General features: G+C 51.7%; 1 protein-coding gene across 1 annotated transcript in view; it reads right to left on the bottom strand.

Annotated features, from left to right (window-relative positions):
• The window catches only part of LOC140398855 (adhesion G protein-coupled receptor D2-like), a 223,394-nt gene that overhangs the window by 143,306 nt on the left and 65,033 nt on the right, over nucleotides 1-15,055 (bottom strand). The window contains exons 18-19 of the mRNA XM_072487796.1: nucleotides 13,528-13,681; nucleotides 1,833-1,966 (exon numbers count right to left, since the gene is read on the bottom strand). Of these exons, the coding sequence (XP_072343897.1) occupies nucleotides 1,833-1,966; nucleotides 13,528-13,681 (288 nt within the window). The remainder of the gene's footprint in view (nucleotides 1-1,832; nucleotides 1,967-13,527; nucleotides 13,682-15,055) is intronic.

Raw genomic sequence — 15,055 nt, 5'->3', positions numbered from 1 at the left:
CAATTGGCAATGAGATGCTCAATTGGTAATTGGCCTCGGCAGTGTCCTCACAGGGCACTTTCAGGGCAAGAGGCTGCATCTCAGCCCAAGAGCTTCCAGTAAGTGATACCATGCAGGAGTCCCCCATGGATCCTGAAATCCTCTGCTTGCATTAAAGGCCAGGCTCTCATGGCCGACCACCAGAAGAAGGCAACCAAGGTCATCACATACAATGAAGAATCTCTCAGCAGCATCCCTCCTCATTAGTTGGGGTCTCACCCAGTGGTCATAAAAGAAAGGTTAAGAAGTATTGTGGACACGAAGGTGGCAAGGGTGTTGAGACACTATTATGGGTTGCACATTATATAGATCTCACAATATATTCTAAAAGCCGGACAGCTGATGCTGAAATGAAAACAGAAAATGCTGCAAAAGCCTTTAGAGTCATATTGGATTCAAAACTTTTAACAAGTCTGTTTCTCTCTCCCCAGATGCTGCTGCCAGACCTTTTGGGTTTTCCCAGAACTTTCGGTTTTCATTCCACAATGGAGTTTGTTCACTTGACTATTCTGCGTATTACTGGCATTTGCTGGGATGTCCTCCTTTGGAGGGCACATTGCCCTATCATGCTTCATGGCGACTGTTGCTGAATGAAGGAGACTAAGGGACATCTCACCTGTGTGGGCAACAATGTGGCGGTTTGTTGGAGGTCACTCTTTGTGGGATGATAACGTGCGTGTGTGTCTTAATTTGTATTCTTTAGGCAAAGCAGCATGGCTGAACATGTAGCAGCGACTGGACTCCCCATAAATGACATGCTAAGGAGATTGACTGAGGTCATTAGCGAGCACAAGAAGTGATGTGCTGCTCAAGCAATAATGTCCTTGACAATGTTGGCAAGAAGAAGAGAGATGGCTCATGATAGCTTCATTGGCTTCAGTGTCAGTGCAAAGTCGGGGATCCCTGGGGAGAATCATCTCTTTTCGTCCAGTGTGAGAATGATGCAGATCCCATTGGCCTTCTCGGGGTAGAGGATGTGTGTAATGAGATAGCTTCTGTTGGAGGCTGGCAGAAGTGGCCGCACAATCAGGGCAGGCAAAGGTTTGCAGATGAGGAAATGATCATCAGTTAGGAGCATGATTCTTGTTCAAATAGCGATAATGAGTCCTCAGCATGCCTCTCATGGCCTTAGCATCTGGAGCAGGAGATGTGATCTTTAGCTTCCAGGCAGAGGTGATTGGTGGAGGGGTGAGGGGGATTTCTCTGCTATGGTGGGGAGGGGGCAAAATGGCAGTCTGATAGCGAATCTACAATCCCTGCCATGCAAAGATTTGTATGGCTAGGGAGAGTGAATCACTTCTGGGCACATTCCCAGTGCCAGCATAAAGCACAAGCGATTCAGCTTCGGTGGTAGAACATATTCTCCCAAACTGAGAATCCAGCCCCATATCACTCTAATTTCAGAATAGGAAACATCTATAGCCAGTAAAGTTTCTACTTTTTAGAAAACAATGGTGCAATATGAAAATTTTTGCCACGATGCATCTATACTAAATCTGAAGAATGGTTGCAATACTGCTTATTAGTAACACTGCATAAATTTCAGCAATAAAAAAATACATTGGTACATCTAAAGCAAACTTAACTAGAAATCTGTGCAGCAAAAAACAGATCCCTGACAAAGATTGTTAGCTCAAAAATCAATCACAGTTTAAAGATTAAAGAATAGTCGCAGATCCATTCTGTTACCTTTTTATAAAATCAGTCACTCTAATAGCTTATATATATAATGGAAATCATTACATTTTCATTTAGTATGTCAGCGCAGAATTCATGGGGACTGAAGTACTCACTGTTAAAGTAAAAAGGACAGGCCCAACAAAGGCCCAGATGATCTCACTCTGAACGTTCAGCCAACAGTGATTGTCTGCTATGTATTTGTCACCGGCAGTTGCTAGGGTGATGGCCACAATAAAAACTGGGAATCCTAAAGAAAGAAATGTCGAAAATGTTTCCGGCCTATCATTAATAAGCGTTTCTATTGCTTATTTTCCATGTGCGTTAAAGAAACCTGAACATCATTCATTTGATTTTCCTAAATAGAATTCCTATTAGCCCTCACAAGCCTAGGATTGCAGCACTGAGGAAAAGTTGGTACAATCAACACATCAAGCTGCTTCACTGACCCTTTAATATTAAACACCGCATTGATGATACAGTATGAAGTACAGGCACTGAGCACAGACACAAGAGGAGATGTTGGGCCAAGCAAGCCACAGACAAGTACAGACTAAATCAGCATAGGGTGTCCTTATATGCCGATGATTAGCTGTTATACGTGTCGGAACCGAGTGTGTCGATAAGGGGAATATTGGAGCTGCTTCGAGTGTTTGGGTCTTTCTCGGGGTACAAACTAAATCTAGACAAGAGTGAGTATTTTGTGGTGTCTCGGCCCAAGTGGGGGCAGGTGTGGGGGGGCTGCCATTCCGTAGGGCAGGGACTCACTTTAGCTACCTGGGGGTGCAGGTTGCCCGGGAGTGGGGGGGGGCTCCGCAAGTACAACATTTCTAGTTTGGTGGGGCGAGTGAAAGCTGATCTGGCAAGGTGGGATGGTCTCCCTCTGTCACTGGCGGGTTGGATACAGGCGGTTAAAATGAACGTGTTGCCACGATTTCTGTTTATTTTTCAATTTTCCTGCCAAAGGCTTTTTTCAGAGAGATTGAGGGAAGGATTGCTTCGTTCAAATGGGGAGGGAAGGTGGCCAGAGTTAGAAAGGTGCTGCTGCAGAGGGGAAGGCAGGCAAGGGGTTTGGGTCTTCTGAACCTGATATATTACTACTGGGTGGCGAATGTGGAGAACGTGCGGAGCTGGGTCAGAGGGGTTGATTCCCAGTGGGTCAGAATGGAGGAGTATTTGTGCAGGGGGTCGGGATTGGAAGCACTAGCAACAGCGCCTCTCCCGCTGGCCTGGGGAAATACTCAGGGAGTCCGGTAATAATAGCTTCATTGAGAATTTGGAGGCAGTTTCGCCAACACTTCGGGTTGGGGGCATGATCAAGAGAAATGCCGATTCGGGGGAACCACAGATTTGAGCCAGGGAGGTGGGATGGAAATTTTCAGAAATGGAAGGAGAAGGGGATTAAGACACTGAAAGATTTGTTTCTTAGGGGTCGGTTTGCAGGATTGTTGTAGCCTTCGCCTCGTAGATCGCCCGAAGGCGAATCCTGATGGGATGGAGAGCAACCTCGCCACCCTGCGCCCTGGCGTGGCGGGGGGACTTGTTGGAAATCTTGACTCTTGAGAAGATTAAGTTTGAACTGAGGGGAAGGATGGAGGGGTTCTACAATTCATGGGCATTATTCATCATGCACTTTCAAGAACTGGATAACATCGAACATTAGTTGGGGGTTTGGGGTTGGGTGGGAGGGATGGGGGAGGGTGTGTGTTAATGGTGACTATGGGTGATTCCTGATTCCTTGTTGTCATTTGTTTATGTGAACATGCGGGCGAATGTTTGGGGTTTGGTGGGAGGATGGGATCGTTGTGATTGATATGGGGATTGACAAATTTGTTACTGATTATTGTTTGTTGTTGGTGGGTGTAAAGTTGGAAGAAAATGTGAAAAAGGAGAATAAAAAATATATATTTCCCCCCCCACCCCCCATCCCAAACAAATGAACTACTGGACAAAAAGAGACCAGGATCCATCTGATGACTCAAAATATTAACTCTAGTTTCTCTCTCTACAGATGCTGCCTGAGCTGCTGAGGTTTCCAGGATTTTCAGTTTTCGTTTCAGATTTACAGCACCTGCAGTATTTTGTTTTTATGCCAGGATACATCACATTTGCCATCCTGGTCGTCATGTAGTACAACGATAACGGAGTTGACAACCAATCTTGTCAATCAATTTCTATCAATTCCTCTGCAACAGACCCAGGCATCCAGCGAGAAAGCATACGATGGTGATAGCTTTGGCAACTGTAGCTCCAAAGTCCCCTGTCCTCAAGTGTGCGCCACACACCAGATCTAATGCTGTAAACACTCCTATTTAAAGTGTGGCTATCTTGCTCTCCTAATTTTTATCAATCTTCCTGCCTCATGTTTTTCCAGTCCTTCTTGATTTATCTCATCATCTTTCTCTCCCTCTTTGTCCTTTGGTGGACCTCCATCTTCTGCTTTGCTCTTTCACTTTCGGTTACGGCACACCTTTAAAATTATTCCACTCATTTCAAGAGCATAATTCCCTTCCAACAGAAATTTCCTCCATTAACAAGAACACCATCAGTGAGTACAGTGATTAAAACCCCTATTTACCTGCACTGCCAATCTACAAAGTGGATAGAACATCTTAAAACGAATATCACTATTTCACTCCAGTTTCAAATCTTGGGATCACCAAGGCAACATGGGAAGTGGAAGTGCATGTTTCAGCCGTTTAAAATTGCTGGGAAGAGAGGTCATGGTGTTCCCAAGCACCTGCTGCCCTTGTCCCTCTAATTGGTGAAGGTAAATAATAATAATCTTTATGAGTGTCACAAGTAGGCTTACATTAACACTGCAATGAAGTTACTGTCAAACTCCCCTAGTCCGGCACCTGTTCGCGTATACCGAGGGAGAATTGAGAATATCCAATTCACCTAACAAGCACGTCTTTCGGGATTTTGTGGGAGGAAACCGGAGCACCCGGAGGAAACCCACGCAGACACGGGGAGAATGTGCAGACTTTGCACAGCCAGTCACCCAAGCCAGGAATCGAACCGGGGCCCCTGGGGCTGTGAGAGATGCATTGCTGAAAATGTCTTGGCAACTTGGTGCGGTGCCTACTGTAGATTGCATCACAGCAATCACAGCCCGCCTGTCGGTGGAAGGAGTGGATGGGGTGTCAGTCAAGTAGACTGATCGGTTCTGCATCATGTAGAGCCTTGAGTATTGTTGCAGATGCGTCCCATTAGGCAGGCGGAGAGTATTTCGGAACAGCTCATGGTGCAAATGGTGCAAACGCCCCAGAAGGGATGCCTAACCAAACATTTACCCCAGCATTTAGAAGCATGGAGCAGAAGCCTTTGATTAACACAGCTATATTCTGGTTTTGCTGCAGATAGGGAGCTAGCAATTCCCAGTTGCAGATTTAAAAAATATACATTTTCAAGGGGATAACGATACCTGTTCTCCCAGAAATATATATAAATATTTTACTAAGTGCAATGGAGCATTTGAACATATGGGCAGGATTCTCCTTTCGTGGGACTAAGTCCCGTTGCGGGCGGGAAAACCGGCGCGACTCCGGGGTCAACAGCCCCCGAAAGGGCGGAATTCTCCGCCCTTCCGGGGGCTAGGTGGACACCAGCCAGCGCCGAAGGGTCTGCGCGAGTCCGTGCATGAGCAGAACCGCCGCCGTGGTTCCGCACATGCGCAGACCGGCCGGTGGATTCTGGAGCATGTGCAGGGGGTTGTCTTCTCTGCGCCGACCATGGCGGAGCCCTACAGGGGCTGGCGCGGAAGGAAAGAGTGCCCCCACAGCACAGGCCTGCCCGCAGATTGGTGGTCCCCGATCGCGGGCCAAGCCACCGTGGGAGCCTCTCCAGGGTCGGATCCCCCCCCCCCGCGCCCCCCCGAAGACCGCCCCAGCTGACTTACCTGCCAGGTCCCGCCGTGTGGGACCATGTCTAATCCACGCCGGCGGGACTGGCCAAGAATGGGCGGCCGCTCGGTCCATCGGGGCCCGGTGAATTGCCGGGGGGGCCGCTGCCAACGGCCCCCAACCGGCGTGGCGTGAACCCCGCCCCCGCCCGAAAACCGGCGCTGGAGAATACGGCAGCTGGCGGCTGGGTGGAATTCGATCGCCCCCCCCCAGGGATTCTCCAACCCGGCTGGGGGGTCAGAGAATCCCACTTATGGGGCGAAATTCTCCTACCCGCCCCGCCACATTTCTGCCCCGACCGGCCGGCGGGAGTCTCCGTAACACCGGCCGGTCAATGGGGTTTCCCATTGTGGGGCAGCCCCACGCCGTCGGGAAACCCCCGGGCGCCGGCAAAACGGAGACTCCCGCCGGCGGAGAATGACGCCCATGGTTCGGATCGCTAAATTTGAGCAGAACATTATAATGATATTTTATAAAGCTGTCGCCAAGAAATAAGATTTAAAAATCATAAATTAATCCCAAGGTTTAAAAATTACAATTTAAATAGCTATCTGAGCATGGCACGTTAACTGGCCGATTATATCCTTAAATAAACAAGATGCACTTTTTTGCTGATCTCTTCTTTCGGCTTCTCCACTTTACTTGGGGTTGTCTCAATTCTGGTTGATCATTCTTCTCTATTTCCTCCTCTCAGCCACCCATTCCTCTTGCAAACCTACTGCCTTTAAGTCCCTTGCCACTGCACCTTTCCATCTGGTCTTAGGTCTTCCTCATCTCCTCCTACCCGGCAATCCCATCTCCATCATTTGCCTCACCAAGTTTCTCTCCACAATAGATAGCCATACCACTTCAATCTCTTCTCAGCTACCTTCTTCAACGCTCCTACAATCTTCATTGGCCCCTTAATGTGCTGGTTCCTGATTTTGTCCTTTCTCGTTAACACATACATCAATCTCAGCATCTGCATCTGGTTAGTGTCCAGCCGTTGTTCCTCTCTTCTTGATGCTGCCTGAGTTTCTGCACTATACAACAAGTCTGGTCTCACGCCCGGCATGCAGATCCTTCCTTTCAGTTTCAGTGATACTTCTCTATCATACAACACTGCACTTCTTCCAATTACTCCAACCAGAGCTAATCTGATGCTTGATTTCAATATTTCCATCGTCTAGCACCACTAACCCCAGATGTTTGTAATAACTCACTTTCTCTAAGTCTTCACCCATAAACTTTACACTTTCAGTACGATTATCTTACCTGGGCTCAAACTGGCAGTTTATAAATTGGGTCTTCAGTCTACTGATCTTCATATCCTGTCTTCCAGTTCTTCCAGATACTCAGTCATATTTTCATCATCCCCACCACATAGTCAGCTGTAAACATCACTGACTATGGCACTTCCTGTTTCACTTGCTCAGTTAGAACATCGTGACAATCAGGAATTGGCTTCGTGCTGCTCCTTGGTGTAATCCAACTTTGGCTTCAAAACTCTCAGTCTCTCCCATCCTGTTGCTTACTATTGTCTGGCAGTCCTTGTACGTAATAATCATATGTACTTCTCAGAGACTCCATGAATTCGAGCACATCTTCAGCACCTTTCCTAGTTCAATGAATACAGTCTCTGTGTTGCTTTGGCGTTCCTGATATTTCCCCATTGCTTGTTTCAATACGAAAATCCATCAGTAGTGCTTCCTTCAAGCATGAATCTGAACTGACCTTCCTGGATTGCCTTTATTTTTCTCAGCCTCCAGTCCGTGACTCTCTCCCACATCTCCAAGGTATGTAGTAGGTGTTTAGTTCCTTGGTAGTTTTTGTAATCTTGAATGTCTCTCTTTCCCTTTGAATAATATTGGCACTAAAATGCTTTGCTTCCATGGGGACATTTCCTTTTATCATAGCACAATTGAGTTGCTTTGTCAGAACCTGGACCCTGTAGTCACCCAGGCAGATCCATATCTCCACTGGTATCTCATCCAGGCCTACCGCTATGCCAGTTTTCATTCTTTTCATTGCTGTTCTGATTTCATCCGGATTGATGTTAATTGTCATTTGCTGATTTGCAGCTACCTCTTCTTTTGTTCTCAGATTTCTTCATTTATGACTTCCGGTTGCGGCTATGCAGAGCTAAGTCGCACGTTCGGCAGCTCCTGCTAAAAAGACTTTTGGGCTCTTTTTAGGGCCTGTAACGGCGCTTGCTCGTGTGGGAAGGGGACTGCAACATTCCCCCGATAGTGTATGGATTGGACCAGGAGTGGGGCGATTTTAAAAAGTGGCATTGAAGCAAAGAAAGGTGGGAGGGAGGAGACCAGGCAGCGTGGAGGCAGTGGGCGCAAGAGCAGCAGGAGCTTCTCCAGCGCTGTTTTAAGGAACTGAAAGCGGAGCTGCTGGAGCCAATGAAGGCTTCAATCGATAAGCTGCTGGGGACCCGACGGCCCAAGGGGCGGCGATCCGGGAGGTCCGGCAGAAGGTCGCGGAGAACGAGGACGAGATCCTGGGCCTGGCGGTGAAGGTGGAGGCGCACGAGGCGCTCCACAAGAAATAGCACGCGAGGTTCGAGGAGATGGAGAACCGGTCGAGGCGGAAAAACCTGCGGATCCTGGGTCTCCCAGAGGGGCTGGAGAGATCGGACGTGGGGGCCTACGTGGTCACCATGCTGAATTCGCTGATGGGAGCGGGGGCCTGTCAGGGGCCCTTGGAGCTGGAGGGGGCCCACCGAGTGCTGGAGAGGAGGCCCAAGCCCAGCGAGCCGCCGCGGGCGGTGCTGATGCGGTTCCACCGGTTTGCTCATCGAGAGTGTGTTAAGGTGGGCCAAGAAGGAGCGGAGCAGCAGGTGGGAGAACGCGGAGGTCCGGATCTATCAGGACTGGAGAGCGGAGGTGGCGAAGAAGAGGGTGGTTACAACCGGGCGAAGGCAGTGCTGCACAGGAAGGGGGTGAAGTTCGGTATGCTGCAGCCGGCACATCTATGGGTCACCTATAAGGATCGACACCATTATTTCGAGTCCCCGGAGGTAGCGTGGGCCTTTGTTCAGACTGAAAAACTGGACTTGGGGGTAGTGGGACCGGGCCTGGAAAGGGAGCTGCTCCAGGGGAGGCGGGGCCGGGCGAGTGGAAAGTGCGGGCTTTTTCTCCCGCGCTGGGAGTGGAATGGATGAGATCCCGCTGGTGGACAAGGTGGGGGAGGGGAAGTTCCACACTGGGGGGGGGGGGGGGTCGATCGAGCGGCGGGAGTGGCCGGGGACAGCAGGAGTCAGCTGATTTACGGGCGTGCAATGGGGGAAGCAATGCAGCTAGGGGGGGACCTAGCTGGGGAAGGGGGGGGGGGGGGGGGAGACCGGGTTGCTGCTGGAATGGCCAAGGGAGAGCTGGTGTTGGTAGAGGAGGTCGGGGCGGGGGGGGTCTGCCGATATGGGGTACGGGCCGTGCGGGGGGCGCAGGCACGTGGCTGGCCTAGAAAGGACTATGGCTAGTCGGCAGGGGAGAGGGGTGAGTAGCCCCCTGATCCGGCTGATAACCTGGAATGTAAGGGGACTGAATGGGAAGGTCAAGAGGGCCCGGGTGTTCGCGCACCTGAAGGGACTGAAGGCGGATGGGGCCATGCTTCAGGAGACGCATCTGAGGGTGGCGGATCAGGTAAGGTTGAGAAAGGGGTGGGTAGGGCAGGTGTTTCATTCGGGTTTGGATGCAAAAAATCGGGGGGTGGCGATCTTGGTGGGGAAGAGAGTGTCGTTCGAGGCGTCGAGCATTGTGGCAGACAATGGCGGTAGGTATGTGATGGTAAGTGGCAAGCTGCAGGGGGAGCGGGTGGTGTTGGTCAATGCATATGCCCCGAATTGGGACGATGGAGGGTTCATGCGGCGTATGGAGACAGGGGGCCTGATAATGGGGGGAGATTTCAACACTGTGCTGGACCCGGCATTGGATCGCTCTAGGTCTAGGACGAGCAGGAGGCCGGCGGCGGCCAAGGTGCAGAGGGGATTCATGGACCAGATGGGGGGGGTTGATCCTTGAAGGTCTGCGAGGCCGGGGGCCAGGGAATTTTCATTCTTCTCCCATGTCCACAAGGCCTACTCCCGGATTGACTTTTTTGTCATGAGCAGGGCGCTGATTCCGAGGGTGGAGGATACGGAGTACTCGGCGATAGCCATTTCTGATCATGCTCCGCACTGGGTGGACCTCGAGTTGGGGGAGGAGAGGGACCAGTGCCCGCTGTGGCGCCTAGAGGTGGGGTTGCTGGCGGACGAGGAAGTGAGCGGGCGGGTCCGGAAGTGTATAGAGAGGTACCTGGAGGCTAACGACAATGGGGAGGTGCAAGTAGGGGTGGTCTGGGAGGCGCTGAAGGCGGTGGTCAGAGGAGAGCTGATCTCCACGAGGGCACACAAGGAGAGGGGGTAGAGGAGAGAGAAGGAGAGGTTGCTGGGGGAGATGGTGAGGGTGGATAGGAGGTACGCGGAGGCCCCGGAGGAGGGATTGCTTAGGGAGTGGCGTAGCCTCCAGGCTGAGTTCGATTTGTTGATCACCAGGAAGGCGGAGGCGCAGTGGAGGAAGGCGCAGGGGGCGGTATATGAATACGGAGAAAAGGCGAGCCAGATGCTGGCGCACCAGCTTCGGAAGCGAGAGGCAGCGAGGGAGATTGGGGGAGTTAGGGATGGAGGAGGGAGCACGGTGCGAAGTGCGGTGGGTATCAATGGGGTCTTCAGGGACTTCTACGAGGAACTGTACCAGTCTGAGCCCCCACTGGAGGAGGGGGGGATGGGTCGCTTCCTGGTTTCCGACGGTGGAGGAGGAGCAGGTGGCGGGGTTGGGGGCGCCGGTTGGGTTGGAGGAGTTGGTCAAAGGGATAGGGAACATGCAGGCAGGAAAGGCACCGGGTCCGGATGGGTTCCCGGTTGAATTTTACAAGAAGTATTCGGACCTGCTGGGCCCGCTGTTGGTAAGGACCTTCAATGAGGCAAGGGAAGGGGAACTCTGCCCCCGATAATGTCTAGAGCGCTGATTTCTTTGATCCTGAAGCGGGACAAGGATCCCCTACAGTGTGGGTCATATAGGCCGATCTCACTCCTAAATGTAGATGCAAAGTTGCTGGCAAAGATTCTGGCCATGAGGATAGAGGGCTGTGTGCCCAGGTCATACACGAGGATCAGACGGGGTTCGTGAAAGGGAGGCAGTTGAATACTAATGTACGGAGGCTCTTGAATGTTATAATGATGCCAGCGATGGAAGGGGAGGCGGAGATAGTGGCGGCGAGAGATGCAGAGAAGGCCTTTGATAGGGTGGAGTGGGGGTACCTGTGGGATGTGTTGAAAAGGTTCGGGGAGGGGAGGGGTTCGTCAGGTGGGTGAGGCTGCTGTATGAGACCCCGGTGGCGAGTGTGGCCACAAACAGAAGGAGGTCAGAGTATTTCCGGCTACACCGGGGGATGAGGCAGGGGTGTCCCCTGTCCCCCCTGCTCTTTGCACTGGCGATTGAACCCCTGGCCATGGTGTTGAGGGAGTCGAGGAACTAGAGGGGGCTGGTGGGGGGTGGGGAGGAGCATCGGGTGTCACTCTATGCGGATGATTTGCTGCTATATGTGGCGGACCCGGTGGGGGGAATGCCGGAGGTGATGAGAATCCTTAGGGAGTTTGGAGATTTCTCCGGGTACAAGCTTAATATGGGGAAGAGCGAGTTGTTCGTAGTGCACCCGGGGGACCAGGAGAGGGGGATTGGTGAGCTCCCGCTAAAAAGGGCGGAGAGGATTTTCAGATACTGGGGGTCCAGGTGGCTAGGAGCTGGGGGGCCCTACATAAGCTTAACTTCACGAGGCTCGTGGAGCAGATGGAGGAGGAGTTTAAGAGGTGGGACGTGCTGCCACTCTCCCTGTCGGGTAGAGTTCAGTCAGTTAAAATGACGGTGCTCCCGAGGTTTTTGTTCCTGTTCTAATGCCTCCCCATCCTGATCCCTAGGGCTTTCTTCAGGCGGGTTAACAGGAGCGTTATGGGGTTTGTGTGGGCGCAGAAGACCCCGAGGGTGAGAACGATGTTCCTGGAGCGGTGCAAGGATGGGGGGGGCGGTTGGCGCTGCCTAACCTCTGTGGGTATTATTGGGCCGCCAACATGGCAATGGTGGGTAAGTGGGTGATGGAGGGGGATGAGGCGGCATGGAAGAGGCTAGAAATGGCGTCCTGTGTGGGCACGAGCCTGGAGGCGCTGGTGACGGCACCGCTGCCGCTTCCTCCAACGAGGGGCCCGGTGGTGGCGGCTACCCTCAAAATTTGGGGGCAATGGAGACGTCACAGGGGGGAGGTGGGGGCCTCAGTGTGGTCCCTGATTTGGGGGAACCACCGGTTTGTCCCGGGGAGGATGGACGGAGGGTTTCTGAGCTGGCACAGGGTAGGTATTAGAAGGACGGGGGACCTGTTTGTGGACGGGAAGTTCGCGAGCCTGGGTGAGCTGGAGAAGTTTGGGCTCTCCCCGGGGAACACCTTCAGATATATGCAGGTAAGGGCGTTTGTTTGGCAGCAGGTGGCGGAGTTCCCACTGTTGCTGCCACGCGGGGTCCAGGACAGGGTGCTGTCGGAGGTGTGGGTTGGAGAGGAAAGGATCTCGGCAACGTATCAGGTGATGCAGGAGGAGGAGGAAGCCTCGGTGGAGGAGCTAAAGGGTAAGTAGGAGGAGGAGTTGGGTGAGGAGATTGACGAGGGGATGTGGGTGGATGCCCTGGGGAGGGTGAATTCTTCCTCCTCTTGCGCGAGGCTCAGCCTCATACAATTTAAGGTGCTGCATAGGGCTCACATGACCGGGGCAAGGATAAGCCGGTTCTTTGGGTGCGAGGACAGGTGTGCTAGGTGCTCAGGGAGCCCAGCAAATCACACCCACATGTTCTGGGCTTGCCCAGCGCTGGAGGACTTTTGGAAGGGTGTAGCAAGGACGGTGTCGAGGGTGGTAGGTTCCAGGGTCAAGCCGGGCTGGGGGTTCGCAATATTTGGGGTGGCAGAGGAGCCGGGAGTGCAGGAGGTGAAAGAGGCCGGTATTCTGGCCTTTGCGTCCCTGGTAGCCCGGCGAAGGATTCTTCTTCAGTGGAAGGATCCGAGGCCCCCAAGCGTGGAATCCTGGATCAGCGATATGGCAGGGTTTATTAAATTGGAGAGGGTGAAATTCGCCTTAAGGGGATCGGTACAAGGGTTCTTCAGGCGGTGGCAACCGTTCCTAGACTTCCTGGCAGAAAGATGGTCAGCAGCGGCAGCAACCCCGGCGGGGGGGGGGGGGCCTAAATTAATCTTTATTGTCACAAGTAGGCTTACATAAACACTGCAATGAAGTTACTATGAAAATCCCCTAGTCGCCACATTCCGGCGCCTGTTCGGGTTCAGAGGGAGAATTGAGAATGGTCAAATTACCTAACAAGTTAGACTGGTGAATAACCTTTTTTCACACAGCCAGTGATTCGGGTCTGGAATGCGGTGCCTGGGAGTGTGTCGGAGGCAGATTCAACTGAGGCACTCAAGGGAACTTGAGATTCTTATTTGAGTAGAAACAGTGAGCAGGGGTATGGAGAAAAGGCATGGCACTAAGCCCTAATGCATTTTGGAGTGCCGGTGCAGTCATGTTGGACCGAATAACCACGTTCTGAAGCGTAACAATTCTATATTTCTGTGATACATGCGGCCTGGGAGTCCAAATAGGCTTGCGCTTTATGTCGGCTTGACACTTACCATAAAGGCAGGGCAGTGGGACTAGCTTAATTGCTCTCATAGTGAGCCAGCACAGAAAATACAGGCCGAATCACCCCCATCTATGTTGTAACTTTTTGTTTAACTCCCCCAACCCACTCAGCTCCATAATTCACCACTCGCCCAAGTTAAAAGCATTGGGTTAAGAAAAATATGAACAAGAACAGCACAATAAAGAGTGAACTGAAGAATACTTTACCCCAACCAATCAGATAGTAGTACTTCATTCGTCTTTCTTCACTGATATTGACGGTGACGACCTTACTCCAGAGAAGTATTCCTTCCACCAGCATCCAGGCAAAAGCAGCCATGAAGAACAGATGTAGCATCACTGTTACAACACAGCATGCCACCTAGTGGGGAAAATAGAGAAAAATAAATACTGCCTTCAGGTCAACTTATCTTACATGCACAGGCTTTACAGAAAACCAAGAAAAATGGATGGGGAATCAAGGATAAATAAGGCAATATTATGTTCTTTACAGTTAGATATACTTTATACAAAATACTAGCCAAACTGACAAAGATTCTTGCTACCCGGTATGTGATTTAACATAGAATAAATCAGTCATATTTGCTCCATCATTTACTATAATGGGCGCGATCTAACAAAAATAACACAGTCCGTTCTGGGTGAGATTAGAGGTGTCGTTCGCAGCACTCTGGGTTTTGTTGGGCCTCAGCAGGGAATGCCCCGTCGAGGCTGCACTCAGTCAGCGCAAGAAGAGATCGGGGCGCCACAATCTCTCAACCGCCATCTCTCCCCCCTCTCAACACCCCAATTCACCTGTTGGGGATCCACGAGTCCCCCCGCATCCCACTTCATGCGGGCAGGGTATCTCCGGGCCCAATCCCTGGCATGGGCAAAATGCCACCTTGGCAGTTCCCCTGCCAGCCAGGCAGCACCACCCAGGCACCCTGTCACCCAAGTGGCATTGCCAGGGTTCCCAGGTGAAATGGGCAGGGTGTCCAGGTGGCACAGTTAGGATACCCAGGTGGCATGCCCAGGATGCCAGGCTGGCAGTGCCAAGGTGGCATCAACAGTGCCAAGATGCCACCTTGCCCAAATACCAACCACCTGGGGCTTGGTTGCACCATTCTGTCTGGTCTCCGTTTGTGGGGGCCAGTTAGATCTAGCGTCAGTAGAGCTGAGCTCACTTAGCTCTGCAAGCCTGGGTCCCACCCATTGCGGGCAGGATCCAGATCCCGACGACTCAGAAAATCTCGTTAGATCTCGCGGGGCGTATCGACCATCGGGGAAACCGGAAGAGGCCTCTCGCGGGATCTGCCTCGGAGGTCGGGACACCATTTAAAAATGTGGTGTCATGATCTCTCTCTACAACAGAGTTCCGCTGGGTGGAGCTCCCCGTTGTAAAAAACGGGCGATGTGCGGCCTCGGAAATGATATGCTTTATGAACCGCACTCTCAACCTGTCCTGCCACGTTCAATGGCGTTTGAACATAAACGTAGGTGGTCCCTCTGCTCCTGCATTCCCTTTAGAATGAAACCTTTTATTTTATAATGTTCATCCCACAAAAATGACTCACTTCATATTTTCCTGCATTGAACTTCATCTGTAGCCTTTATGCCCATTCCAAAAACTGTTTCCCTTTGAAGTACTACACTCCCCCCTCCCAGTTTACAAGGGATATGCTTTTATCTTGACTGCCAATCTCTTTTGCTTCTCTTTGTTTCTCTTACTTGCTTTTTCACTTCCCCTCTGAAC

The sequence above is a fragment of the Scyliorhinus torazame genome, chromosome 22 (assembly GCF_047496885.1).
Source record: "Scyliorhinus torazame isolate Kashiwa2021f chromosome 22, sScyTor2.1, whole genome shotgun sequence".
Lineage (NCBI taxonomy): Eukaryota > Metazoa > Chordata > Chondrichthyes > Carcharhiniformes > Scyliorhinidae > Scyliorhinus > Scyliorhinus torazame.
Note: the sequence above shows the minus strand (reverse complement) of the source record. Positions and strands in the feature narration are given on the sequence as shown.